General features: G+C 48.0%; 1 protein-coding gene across 1 annotated transcript in view; it reads right to left on the bottom strand.

Annotated features, from left to right (window-relative positions):
• PHLPP2 (PH domain and leucine rich repeat protein phosphatase 2) overlaps window positions 1-13923 on the bottom strand; it is a 106934-nt gene that overhangs the window by 11108 nt on the left and 81903 nt on the right. The window contains 3 exon segments of the mRNA XM_067543414.1: window positions 8016-8247; window positions 8654-8848; window positions 9464-9574. Coding sequence (XP_067399515.1) covers window positions 8016-8247; window positions 8654-8848; window positions 9464-9574 — 538 coding nt within the window.

Here is a 13923-nt window from a genome sequence, read left to right as displayed (position 1 = left end):
TCCTCTGAAGAAAAGAAAATATGGGGGGGGGGGACATACATGAGTTCCTCCATTAATTCTCCTTCCTTTATGGGGTCCAACACAGTGGATGGAATGATGGTAGCAAGATCCTGGGTAGCGGTTTCCTGCAAAAGGGGAGGAGGAGACTTTCTCCTACAGTATGACCATGATGGAGGTCTAGAATCTCTCAGAGCAGCCCAAGACCAGTAAGGCCATGAAGGATACTACATAGTCTGAGCCATTCACGGTGGGAGACACCAGGCTGGAGCTCGCTTATAAGAAACCCAGTCCTGGTCCTTAGGTCCTGTAACCATGGAAGAAGGCCTATCATGTGATCTAAACGATCTTGAAAACGATACAGGTTATTCCTTTTCAGAGTCTGAAGAATAAATGTAGGTTTCTTCAGAATAAGGAGAAGCAGTGCCTTCTGGGGTTCACAGTGGTCTGGGTATGGGAGACACACTGAGATCCAACAAAACTGAGGGTTAAGGTGGTCAGAATGTTGATGAAGTGATTAGTGCCAGCATAATAGATCAGAGAAATAGTGCTGTCTACAATGCAGCCGACAGCACCAATGGCCCCAATAGCCTTGGGTAAGCAAAATGTGTCAACACTGCTGATGGCTAAAATGTTCCTGCTGTGCTCACTGAGCCAGTCGTGCGGATGACTTCAAGGTTTTGGACTGTGCACTGGTGGGGCTGAAGACACCAGAGTTGCCTTTAAGCGGATCCAGTTGCAGCAAAGGAGAGTCCAGTCGGGAAAGACAGAGAAGATCCCTTGCCAACAAGAAGGCCTGCAGAGTAGAGGGCACCGCAAAGGTTAAGTGTTTGTGTATTGGTGCCTACAGAGCCAGTGGAGCTGAGGTAGACTGGATCAGCTAGAAAGATGAAGAAGGAGCCACTATGGGTTAAGACACCAGTCTCAACAGTCCTGAAAGAGCCTGTGTCGATGGTGCAGCCTCAGACAGAGCTGGTGAGCTTCTAGATTTGTGATGTCTTGAATCAGTCCTAGTAGACTTACTAGGAGTCTTTCTAGGGGAATTCTAAGACTTTACACGCTCGTCAACATCGGAATGCTTAGACTGCTTTGAAGACGTGAGATGTTTCTCACCATACTTGTGCCTTGAATCAGGGACAGCTGGAAAGGCGCTTCTTGTGGATTCTGAATCTACTACCTTCCAGTCAGGGCTCAGTTCTGACACAGGATGCATCGCCAATTTCATGAGGCGAACCTTGAGGCAGAAATCCCTCTGTTTTTTAGTCCTGGTGGGGAAGGATGTACAAATAGGGCATTTGTTCCTCAATGGCCCTCACCAAGGTAAATCAAGCAGCTCTTATCCCTGTCACAGATAGGCATAACAGCCCTTCATGTGCCACACTGCTTAAAACCTGGGGATTTTTTCCCCACAATAAATCCTCCAGGTAACTATTAAATGCCACCTAAACTAACTACTTATACTACACAAAATACTACTATAACTATTACACTAACGGAGTTCTGAAATACTGGCCAACTGAAGCAAATGCCATGGGGAGCTTCAACTCTTGCCATGTGCTGTAAGAAGGAACTGAGAGGGATGGGGCAGACATGCCCCCCCTTTATGCTCTTGTCTGAGAACACAAGGAGAGCAGAGGTCACCTAGTGGAATGTATAAGTGCACAATCACTTGAAGGAGAACTAAAAGTTCATATAGACAAGCCCTGAGATGTCTGTAAGGCATCCGACTTGGTACCCCAAAACATTTTGATTAAAAAACTAAAATACAAAATCAACATGGCACATACTAAATGAATTAAAAACTGGCTAACTGATAGGTCTCAGACATAATTGTAAATAGGAAGCCATAACCAAGCAGCTGTGTTTTAGTAGGATTCTGTAGGGATTGGCTCTTGGCCCTACTCTATTTGACATTTTTATCAAGGACCTAGAAGAAAACAAAATCATTACTAATAAAAGCGTTCAGATGACACGAAGATTGGAGGAGTGTCAATAATGAAGAGGACAGGCTACTGACAAAGAGTGATCTAGATAGATGGGTACAAGCAAACAATATACATTTGGCCACACTAAAACACAGATATACATCTAGAAACAAAGAATGCTGGCCATACTTACTGGATGGGGGATTCTATCCTGGGAAGCAGTGACTCTGAAAAGAGTTGGGGGTCATGGTAGATAATCAGCTGAACAGGAGCTTCCAGTGTGATGCTGTGGCCAGAAGAGCTAATGCAATAATTAGATGTATAAATAGAGGAACATCAAGTAGGACTATGGAGATTGTATCACCTCTGTATTTGGTACTTGTGCAACCATTGCTGAATGCTGTGTCCAATTCTGCTGGCCTCAGTTCTAGAAGGATGTTGATAAATTGGAGGGGTTCAGAGAATAGCCACAAGAAGAGTGAAAGGATCAGAAAACCTACCTTATAGTGACAGACTCAAGGAGCTCAGTGTGTTTATTTTAACAAAGAGAAGGTTAAGGGATGACTTGATCACAATCTATAAAGTACTTATACAGAGAAGAGAAGTTAGACTAAAACAGGAAAAGATATAATAATATTCAATGGTTAGAAGTTGAGCTAGACATATTTAGGCATATTTAGGAAATAAGGCATAGATTTATTGGCAAACAGGTTAAATAACAATTTTTCTAGAGTTATGGTGGATAATTTTAAAATTAAGATTGGATGTTTTTCTAAGAAACATGCTTTGGTGAAAACAGGAAATAATTCAGCATAGTACCATGGCCTGAGTTATGCAGATCAGACCAGATGATCACAGTCCTGCTCCTAGCACACCAGTACACACAGTGTGACAGATATGGCAATTTCGTGCAATATCCTTAATACAATAAACTTCATACAATAAAGTATTATCGTGAACTGGGATTGTAGGTCACCGCTCTGGGGTGGGGGAGATGTGACAGATGCAAGACTTGGGAGTTCAAAAGACTATTGAAAATGTGCCAGACAATTATGGACTTTTGGGACAGTAAGTGTTAAGCGAATTTTCTGTGGAATCCCTAGGGAGAAGTTAATACAAACTCCCCAACTCCAGTTAGACAAAAAACCCTTGATTTAGTCCTAAATCCTAAATGGCACATAGGATCTGGTCCAAGAGGTGAATACAGCTGAACCTGAGCCATTCTTTTTAGGTGACAAATCTGAGGAACTGTCCCCATTGAGATGTCAATAGAGGAGATTTTGGAACAAAACGACAAATTAAACAGTAGTAAGTCACCAGAACCAGATGGCATTCACCCAAGAGTTCCAAAGGAACTCAAATATGAAACTGCAGAACTACTAGCTGTTGTTCGTAACCTATCACTTAAATTATCCTCCAGTCATCCGGTACAAAGGCTATCTAATCTGAAGCTGATTTTTAAAAAAGACTCCACAGGCAATTACAGGCTGGTAAGCCTAACTTCAGTACTAAGCAAATTGGTTGAAACTAGTGAAGAACAGAATTATCAGACACGTATATGAACATAACATGTTGTGGGAGAGTCAACACAGATTTTGTAAAAGGAAATCATGCCTCAATTAATATATTAAAATTCTTTGAGGATGTTAAACAAGTGGACAAGGGTGATCCAGTGGATCCAGTTGTACCTGGACTTTCAGAACGCCTTTGACATGCTTGCTCACTAAAGGCTCTTAAACTAAGCAGTCATGGGATGAGAGGGAAGATCCTCACATGGATCAATAACTGATTACAAGATAGGAACCAAAGGGTAGGTGTGGACGTGCCCCTGGAATCGGAGAGCAGCGTCCGGGTCTGGCTCCCTCTCTGGGTCCTCCTCAGAGGGGGACCAGCCCTCCCGGCTACCTCACGGGGAGCCGTCTTGCGCCTTTCTCGAGGCAAGCAGTCTATAGGCCAGGCCCTCAGGCAGGGCTGGCGAGGCAAAGTCAAAGGCCAGGCCCTCAGGCAGGGCTGGCGAGGCAAGCAGTCTAAAGGCCAGGCCCTCAGGCAGGGCTGGCGAGGCAAGAGTCTAAAGGCCAGGCCCTCAGGCAGGGCTGGCGAGGCAAGCAGTCTAAAGGCCAGGCCCTCAGGCAGGGCTGGCGAGGCAAGCAGTCTAAAGGCCAGGCCCTCAGGCAGGGCTGGCGAGGCAAGCAGTCTAAAGGCCAGGCCCTCAGGCAGGGCTGGCGAGGCAAGCAGTCTAAAGGCCAGGCCCTCAGGCAGGGCTGGCGAGGCAAGAGTCTAGAGGCCAGGCCCTCAGGCAGGGCTGGCGAGGAGCAGTCTAGAGGCCAGGCCCTCAGGCAGGGCTGGCGAGGCAAGCAGTCTAGAGGCCAGGCCCTCAGGCAGGGCTGGCGAGGCAAGCAGTCTAGAGCCAGGCCCTCAAGCAGGGCTGGCGAGGCAGCAGTTTATAGCCAGGCCCTCAAGCAGGGCTGGCGAGGCAGCAGTTTATAGCCAGGCCCTCAAGCAGGGCTGGCGGGTGAGCAAGCCGCTTTCGGGAACGGCACGGTGGGGAAGGCTTCCTCACGGAGGATAGGGAAGGGGGGAGGGGGACGCAGGCCCGCCCGTCTCCACTGCGTCCCAGCCCAGGGCCCTGATAGCGGCAACAGCGTTTGCCGCTGGATCGGTGGGGCTCCAGCCGCAACACACCGCCCAGGTTGCCCCTGCCTCAGCCACTATCGTGCGGCTATCCCTGGGCTTCTTCCTCCCCAAAAACCCCGGTACCTGTCTCCTCCGGGTCGCTGAGGTCGGGTAGACCGGCTAGGCCCTCATTGTCCACAGGCGGCAGATCGGGGAGCTCCATGGGCTCGTCCTCGAAGGGTAGCTCCTCTAGGTCCTGCGGTCCCCAGGCCTCAGGCAGGGCCGGTAGGTCCTCGGGGTCCCAGGCTCGGCATGGCTCGGGCAGATCTGTCCCCGGCTCCCAGGCCCCAGGTGTTTCCGGGGGTGCTCGAGGCCCGTAGTCCTCGGGGAGCCCTGACGGGCCCTCTCCTGGTTCCCAGACCGTGGGGGTCTCCGACGGTCCCTCCGCCTCCCAGGCTTTTGGGTACCTGGGGAAGGCCTCGGTCGATCTCCGGGCTGGGTTTACGGCCGGCCACTCCCTCTCAGCCCGGCTCCCCGGCCCGGCCTTGGCTAAGCTCCGGAGGAGATGCGTCCTTCCCCTTCGGCCGCCTCCTCCCAACTGAGCTCGCCGGCCGGGCTCTTAAAGGCCAGCTCCGCCCTGCTTCCGGTCAGGTGGGGCCACTGGGGTCTTTAAAGGCCCAGACCCGGCCCCTTGCTTCCGGTCAGGTGCTTCCCTGGGGTAGGTCTCTGTCAGCCAGGGTGGGTCTGCCTCCCTCTCTGGGTCCTCCTCAGAGGGGGACCAGCCCTCCCGGCTACACAAGGACTAAATGGTCAGTTTTCACAGTGGAGAGAGGAAAATAGCAGGGTTCCCAAGGATATGTACCGGGACCAGTGCAATTCAATGTGTTCATAAATGAACTGGAGAAAGGGGTAAACAGTGAGGTGGCAAAGTCTGCAGACAATACAAAATTATATCAAGTCCAAAACTGACTGCAAAGAGTTACAAAGGGATCTCACTAAACTGAGTGACAAAAAGGCAGACAAAATTCAATGCTGATAAATGCAAAGCAATGCACACTGGAAAACATAATCCCAACTATACATTCAAAATGATGGGGTTTAAATTAGCTGTTTCCACTCAAGAAAGAGATCTTGGAGTCGTCATAGATAGCTCTCTGAAAACATCTACTCAATGTACAGGAGCAGTCAAAAAAGCTAACAGAAAGCTAACCGAAGAACCATTAGGAAAGGAATATATAATAAGAGGGAAAAATATCATAATACCATTATATAAATCAGTTCTGGTTGCCTCGCCTCAAAAGAGAGATATTAAAATCGGAAAAAGTACAGAGAAGGGCAAGAAAAATGATGAGCAATACAGAATAGCTTCCATATGAGGAGAGGTTAAAAAGACTGGGACTGTCCCGCTTCAAAAAAAAAGATTAATAAGGGGGATATGATAGAGGTCTATAAGATCATGAGTGATGTGAAGAAAGTGAATAAGGAATTGTTATTTACCCCTTCACATAACACAAAAACCAGGAGCCACCCGATGAAATTAATAGGCAACAGGTTTAAAACCAACATAAGGAAGTAATTCTTCACACAATGCACAGTTAACCTGTGGAACTTGTTGCCAGGAGATGTTGAAGACCAAAAGTATAACTGGGTCCAAAAAAGAATCAGATAATTTCATGGAGGATAGGTCCATCAGTGGCAATTAGCCAGGATGGTAAGAGACACAACTCCATACTCTGGGAGTCCCTAAACCTCTGACTGCTAAAAGCTGGGACTAGATGACAGGGATGGATCACTTGATAAAGTGCCCTGTTCTGTTCATTCCCGCTGAAGCATTTGGCACAGGCCACTGTTGGAAGATAGAAATACTGGGCTAGAAAGACTACTGGTCTGACCCAATATGGCCATTCTTACATTCTTATCTCAGTAATCTTCTGCTTGAGATTCCCCTGCTTACTTATCAAGAACCACATTCAGTGTCTTAGCTACAGAATTACACTTGGAACTCATGTTCAACTGGTTATTCACCATTTCCCCAAAGTCCTTTTCATTGTCACTGTATTCCAGGACACAGTCTCTTAGCTGGTAAAAGCTGCATTCTTTGTTTCTAGACATAGGGCTTACATTTGTTTATGTTAAAAAGCATGTTCAAAGGAACCTACCCTACTGAGCAATCCATATTGGCATGTATAACTGACTCATCCTCATCATTACCACCCCACCAATTTTTGTCTCCTCTGCAAATTTTACCCGCAATTATTTTATATTTTCTTCCAAATCATTGATAAAAATATTGAAAAGTATTGAGTCAAAAACAAATCCTTGTGGAACCCCATTAAAACCCTCATTGGATGATGATTCCCAATTACAATTACTTTTCTAGCTTTATCATTTAGCCAGTTTTCAATCTATTTAAGTGTTACACTGATTTTGTATAGTATTAATTTTTTAATCAATGTTGCACAGTACAATGCATTACCAAAGTCTATTATGTCAAAACATTTATCTTTGTCAACCAAATCTCATACAAAAATGATATTTACTTTGACAAAACCAGGTTAACTAGCATTAATTGTGCTACCATCATTTAACTCTTCATTGACTGCTTCCCATAGAGTTGTTTCATGATTCTGCCCAAGTTTATCATCAGGCTAACTGACCTATCATTTTCTGGGTCATCTTGTTCAGCCTTTTTAAATAGTGGCACCACACTAGCTTTTTTCAGTCCTTTGGACCTTCCTCAGTGTTCCCAGATTTGTTAAAAATCAATGAATGGCTCAGAGATCTCATTGGCCAATTCTTATAATATTCTTGGATGCTGATTTATAAGTGTTTAACTTCAATAGCTGCTGTTTAACTTCCTCCTAGTTACTGATGGAATAGAATTTATTTCATTACCATTGCAAGATATGAACACATTATTCTGCTTCCTCTGAATACTGAACAGAAATATTTATGGAATGCTTCTGCCTCTTCTGTATCATCATTTCCACAACTTGTAGCCGACAGAGTAGATGTTTCAGAATAAGGTGCGACCCCCACCCCCAAAATAATGTATTCAGTCAGAGCCCTGCTGCACTAGGTCCAAATCACCTTAACTTTAACCCAGTAAATTATGACCATTTTAAAATCCAGCCCGTTGGTAAGTCTCCAGCCCCATGCTGCAGGGAGTGCACAGGTGAAGCAGCTCACTTGTTTCACTAAGTGAGTGACCCTCTCAGATTATGAGACAGGGTCAAAATGATCTGAGCAGCTCCACAAGCCCCTTCAGGACTGGGCCCCTTTGCTACATAATAGCACAACAATCCATAAGCCTGTAGCTCAACTCGGAGCAGCAGGAGCAGAGCTGGGACGCAGCAAAGACAAAAGAAATGCAAATAGTTTTCTCTACAGACTGCTGCGATGTCCTCTGCAGCAGGTTAGAGCCCAGTGCTGTGGGCATATTACAGGGTGAAAGCTGAGCCACAGAAAGGCAGAACCAACCTCTGTTATGATGGCCTTTTGCTCCTTGACTCTCCTTGCCTCCTCAGGATATTGTTCCAGGCTGAAGACTTTGGAAAGGGGCAGGGGTTTCCCATTGCGGCACAGAATGGCTTGGCATGTGCCCACATTGGCCAATGTTAAAGTGAAGCTGCCAGCCAGGTCGGCAGTATCATGTCGAATATAGCACAAGACAGCAGAGGAGCCCAGCTTCTGGCCAGCCATCCCCAGCTTCCTATTGGAAAGAGGAGACAGCATGAAGAGAACACAGTTGCCAATGACAGGTACTTAATAAACAGGCCCTTGCCTCTCCTTCACACACAGAGCACATCAGACTGATGAGCGTACCCACGATCTGAAGCCCTACCCCACTGGGAGAGATGCTGCTGAACACTCCGCAGAGATCAGCCACACTTGATCCTGCATCAGCAAGTGAGATTCCCTCTCTCCCTCAATCAACCAGCCATCCACTCAAGCCTCCCCCCCACGTTTCTTGCCCATTTATCATATTGCAAGAACAAACAAATCCTTGGTCACAGGCACAGCCTCCCTACACGGCACTAGGAGAAGATCCCTCCGGTGCCCTTCTCACATCTCCATGCACCAGTCTCAGCAGGTGCCCCAAGTACCTGCTGGCCTACCTGTGGGAGACCAGGAAGGTGTTACACATGAACACAGAGTCCACGTTTGACTGCTGCACTTCCTCCAGCAGCACGTCTGCCATGGTGCATTGCAAGAGACGAGGCAGTTCCTCATTCCTGTCACCGTCAAACATGCCATACACAGCTTCCACACTGTCTGCAAAGCTCCCCAGAGCCAGGGCTGACACACAAAGCCTATAGGGGGAGGGTAAAAAGCAGCTCTAATCTGTCTCAGGTACTTTATGACCCCATTCCCGTAGTGTATGAGAGACTCTCAATCTCAAAGATATTTCTTCTCAAATGCACCGCTGTGAAGTAGGGCAGTGCTAGTCTCTCATTGTACATATTGGGAACTGAGGCACAGAGAGGCTAATGGTCATACACAAAGTGTGTGATGGAGCTGGGACATAAATTCAGGTTTCCCAAGTCCTAGGCTAGTGCCCTGACCAATGGGCCAGCCTTCCTTTCTAGTGCAAGGGTAGGAGAATGCACAGAACCTGCATGGGGAGTGCAGAGGTAGTTCTGTGTGCATGCATGCAGGGGAAAGCAAAGGCAGCTCTACTCAGGGATGGGCAGTTTCCCAGGGCAGAACATGTGGACTTTAGTCAAGAAAGGGAATGGGGAAGGGAGACCCAGTTGCCAGGAGAAGGCAAATGATCCAGGAAGCCAGAGAAGGCTGGTTAACTCCTAGGGACAGCAGGCAGATTGGTGGCTGAATGGTCATTCAGCAATGTATGCTGCCTCTTGCTCCAAAGAAAAGTGGTGTCTCAGGATCCATGTGGGAGCCCAACATCAGGCAATAATACTCACTTATTCCTCTGACCAGCCATCTCGGCTAATCCATGACTCCAGAGTGTAGAGGAGAATGCTGAGTCCACTGTGAGGGAGGGCTTGGCATCAATCCTCAGGGTGGCAATGTGACTACAGAGAGAGGACCACAAAGGTCATTCTGCTCCCACAGACTGCACAGCAGCCTGGGGCATCTTCACTTAACCATTGGGGTCAACAGTCAATGCCCATTCACCTTATCAGTCTAGAGTTCCTAGAAAGCAGCTCCTTGGAAGAAGCTGAGCCCAAGAAAGAAGATTAAGGACGAAGCCTGCCATGGGCTGTTATGTACTTAACAAGGTGGCAGCCAACAGATTCTTTGCCTGACATTGCTCTGCTGATGTAGCACCAGCATCTGCACTTGGACTGCCAGAAGGCAGATAAATAGCATTAGTCAGTCATGGATGAATGATTGTGGGGAGGGGATGGTAAGGACTTGTGCTGTCAGTGACCCAGTCAACACATTACTTTCACATCTGGTACATGCGTCAAAGATAAAAAAGTATATCTTATTTCCAGTCCTAATTTGTCTAGCCTCAACTTCCAACCATTGGATCTTGTTATATACTTGTCTACTAGGCCTTGTCTATACTAGAAAGTTTTGTTGACGGTAGGCTTTTCGGTGATAAAAAAAGCGCTATAATTACAGTGCTCACGCCCGTCCACACAGCACTCATTTTGTCACAAAAACATGTCCACACTTGGTGCTGAAGTATCGATAGTGAGAGCAGTGCATCATGGGCAGCTACCCCACTGTGCAACCTGGCAACTTCTGCCACTAGGAGTTCTGGGATGGAGGAGAGGAGTACAGAGCAGCATGGGTGCTGGCTCAATGTCCTATGGTGCTTTGCGTTTCCGTGCCATCATTCATTGCATTGTTGGCAACAACTCGCGCCATTTTTTCAACAGCTCCCCACCATTTACTGAGCGCCCGCCATCTCGGTCTGAAAAGATGGATCCCGCGCTACTCTCCACTGTTGCTTTCAGCATTCTGAGCACGTCATGGTTGGTCACGCAGTACATCATGAACTCCAAATCGGAACAGGAATCTGAGGAGCCTGACCTGCTGAGTGACATGCAGACAAACAGCACCTCATTACTGTTGTCATTCACGGAGCATCTGCACATGGTGAACTGCTGCTTCTGGGCGCATGAGACAAGCACTGACTTGTGGGATTGCATCATTATGCAGGTCTGGGATGACGAGCAGTGGCTACAGAACTTTTGAATGCGCAAAGCCCCCTTCATGGAACTCTGTGCAGAGATGGCCCTTGCCCTGTGGCGCAAGGACACCAGAATGAGAGCTGCCTTTCTGTGGAGAAGCACATGGCAATTGCTGTGTGGAAGCTGGCAACTCCAGACTGCTACCGGTCAGTGGCTAATCAGTTTGGAGTCAGCAAGTCTATCATTGGAGCTGTTTTATCGCAAGTGTGCAGGGCCATTAATCGCATTCTGTGGTGAAAGACTGTGCCTCTGGGCAATGTGCGTGAAATAGTGGATGGATTCGCAGCAATGGAATTCCCTAACTGTGGCAGGGCAATAGATGGCACACACATCCCAATTTTGGCACCAGACCATGTTGCGACAGAGTACATCAATAGAAAGGGGTACTTTTCTATGGTACTGCAGGCACTTGTGGATCACCGTGGGCATTTCACTGATATCAACGCGGGCTGGTCAGGAAAGGTGCATGATGCTCGTATGTCAGGAACACTGTCCTGTATCAGAAGCTACAAGCAGGGACTTTTTTCTCCAAATGAAAAGATTCCAATAGGGGATGTCGAGATGCCCATAGTGATCCTGGGAGACCCAGCCTACCCACTGATGCCATGGCTCACGAAGCCTTACACAGGCAAGCTGGACTGCAGCAAGGAGGGCTTCAATAACAGGCTGAGCAGGTGCTGAATGACTGTTGAATGTGCATTTGGCAGGTTAAAGGTGTGCTGGAGATGCTTTTATGGGAGGCTGAACTTAAATGAGGACAATATTCCTGTGGTTATAGGTGCCTGCTGTGTGTGCTCCATAATTTATGTGAAGCTAGGGTTGAGAAGTTTGCCCCTGGGTGGACCGCCGAGGCGGATTGCCTTGCATCTGAATATGAGCAGCCAGATGCCAAGGGTCTTAGAGGGGCACAACGGGGGGCCATACACATAAGGGAGGCATTGAGATCCCATTTTGACAATGAGAACCCACCAGGTATTTTTTGAAACGGAGCTGTAACATTCTATGGCTCTGTCTACACTTACCTGCAAGATTCGGCAGCAGTTGACTGGAGTTACGTAAAGTACGCAAAAAACTTGCATAACTCCCGTCGACTTCCCTGCTTCTCTTTTGCGCTCCGTCTTCACTGCGCTGAGCCGACGGGAACACGCTACGCTACTTGTGGAGGTGGTCTTAATATGTCGATTTCTGGATCGACTGAGCAGGTCTTCACTGACTGCTCAGTCGATCCAGAGAAATTGATCTGACGGCGGCGAATTTGCCGCCGTCAATGTAGCCATAGCCTAAGACTGATATACAGCTCTACACGTGTCAGTGGCAGGTACACACATGTTCAACACATAAATAAAGAGTGCTTCTTGTTTTGAGAGCTTACTTTTATTATTGAACACAACACAGCACACAACACAAACAAATCCTGGGGGGGTGGTGGGGGGGTGTTGGGAGATAGTGGGTGGCAGTGCCTGCTATGACAGCTGCGTGTAAGTCCAGCTGTCATTCTCATAGCTGTCTGAGGGGGTGGAATGAAGGGGGTAGCAAGATGGTCTGTGACTTTGGTAGGAATGTGTAGGGGTAGTTGGTGGAGGGCAGGGGAAGAAGTTCTATTGTGGCTGAAGGGTGGGGTGGGGGGCTGAGCTTGCATGAACTATGTCTGCAGTGACACTATTGTCTTTAGAAGCTCTGTCTAATCCTCCATGGCCTTGATCATTTGCTCATGGCCACTAAAATCCTCTCCTAGTTTTCCTTCCATTCCTGTCTGTCCATCTTTTGAGATTCTGACATTGATTGTCTTCATGCCCTTTTCTTTCCTTTGGACACCGCAGAGGACAGGAGGAGTTCTTGGAACATTTCCTCCTTGCTTCTCCAGGATCGCTTTGTTATCAGTCGTAGGTGGTCCACTGGTGTAGGGACCTTGGCTGCAAAGGTCACATCTGTTTAAGAACAAGAAACAATGAACAAAAGCATTATTGTGAGTGCCCTAACATTACTGTGAGTGCCTAACTGTACACATGAATCACTGTGAAATACACCTCATTCTCACTGTCCCCCTGCACCGACTACAGTTCCTTCATCAGCCTGAGAATGATGAGTTGTGGGGGTGAATGGGGGGGGGACACGACAGACCATCCAAGTAGGTCTAGGTTCTGGGTGGATGCTCACTTGGGGCATAAATGCAGGTACATAGGGAAAACAAATTTCAAATTGTGCCACCATTCTCCACATGCAGGGGCCATAGAAGCAGATATCTTGCTCATTAGAGTCAGCAAGGATGCTAGGATGCATCTCCTGCATGCGAGCAGCTTCAAACCGGGTCCCTATGCTGCACGATTGTGCACTGCTTTGGTCCCTACTCAAGTGACCAATTGGCGAGGGAAAGTGACCTACAACGGGGGCAGGAACAGAGAATTCAGGAGTACCTCCAAGAAAGTTTCCTAGAGGTCACACCAGAGGATACCTGCGAAATCTCAGCATGCATTAACGTGCTTCTCAGCCATACTGTCTAGATGCGCAAGGGAATGGGAAAGAACATGCAAACACAGCTACTCCTGTGCATTTCTATCCCTTCGACTACCTGTATGTTTTAGCCAAGCTAATGACCCCCATGGCTCCAGTACACAAGCAGCATCAGCTTCCAAACACTTACCGGACCTCCACTCTCCTTCATCCTGAGTGCCTGAGCTAAAGGGCTGGGGCTGGCTGTAGCCTTCTGGGGTCAAGAACAGTTCCTGACTCCCAACCTCAGCAGCCAAACTGTTCCCCGGCTCATCCTCCAGCTTCACTTCATCGTCGATGACCTCTTCGTTGGGGTTCAGTCCAGTATCTGGTGGCCCTGGGGCCATGGAGGTGTCTATGGGCGTCTTGGGGATGGATGTGGGTTCACCACTGAGGATAGATTCCAGCCCTTTGTAGAAGTGGCAGCTCATTGGTTCCGCACCAGAGCACCAGTTTGCCTCTCTGGCCTTGTGGTAGCTCTACCGCAGCTCCTTGATTTTGCTCGGCACTGCAGCGTGTCCCGCTCATAGCCGTTCTTCACCATGGCACAAGAAATCTGGTTGCAGGTATCAAAGTTCCTTTGGCTAGAGTGGAGCTGGGACTGTATGACAGACTCCCCCCAAATGCTGATCAGGTCCAACAGTACTGATGTGCTCCAAGCGGGAGAGCGTTCGCTTCGTGGAACCGCCATGGTCAGCTGGAAAGATGAGATGCAAGCTCTCCATGCT

The sequence above is a fragment of the Emydura macquarii genome, unplaced genomic scaffold (assembly GCF_026122565.2).
Source record: "Emydura macquarii macquarii isolate MOO-44397 ecotype Brisbane River unplaced genomic scaffold, CSIRO-AGI_Emac_v2 contig_839, whole genome shotgun sequence".
NCBI lineage: Eukaryota > Metazoa > Chordata > Testudines > Chelidae > Emydura > Emydura macquarii.
This window is presented reverse-complemented; position numbering and strand designations above follow the sequence as displayed.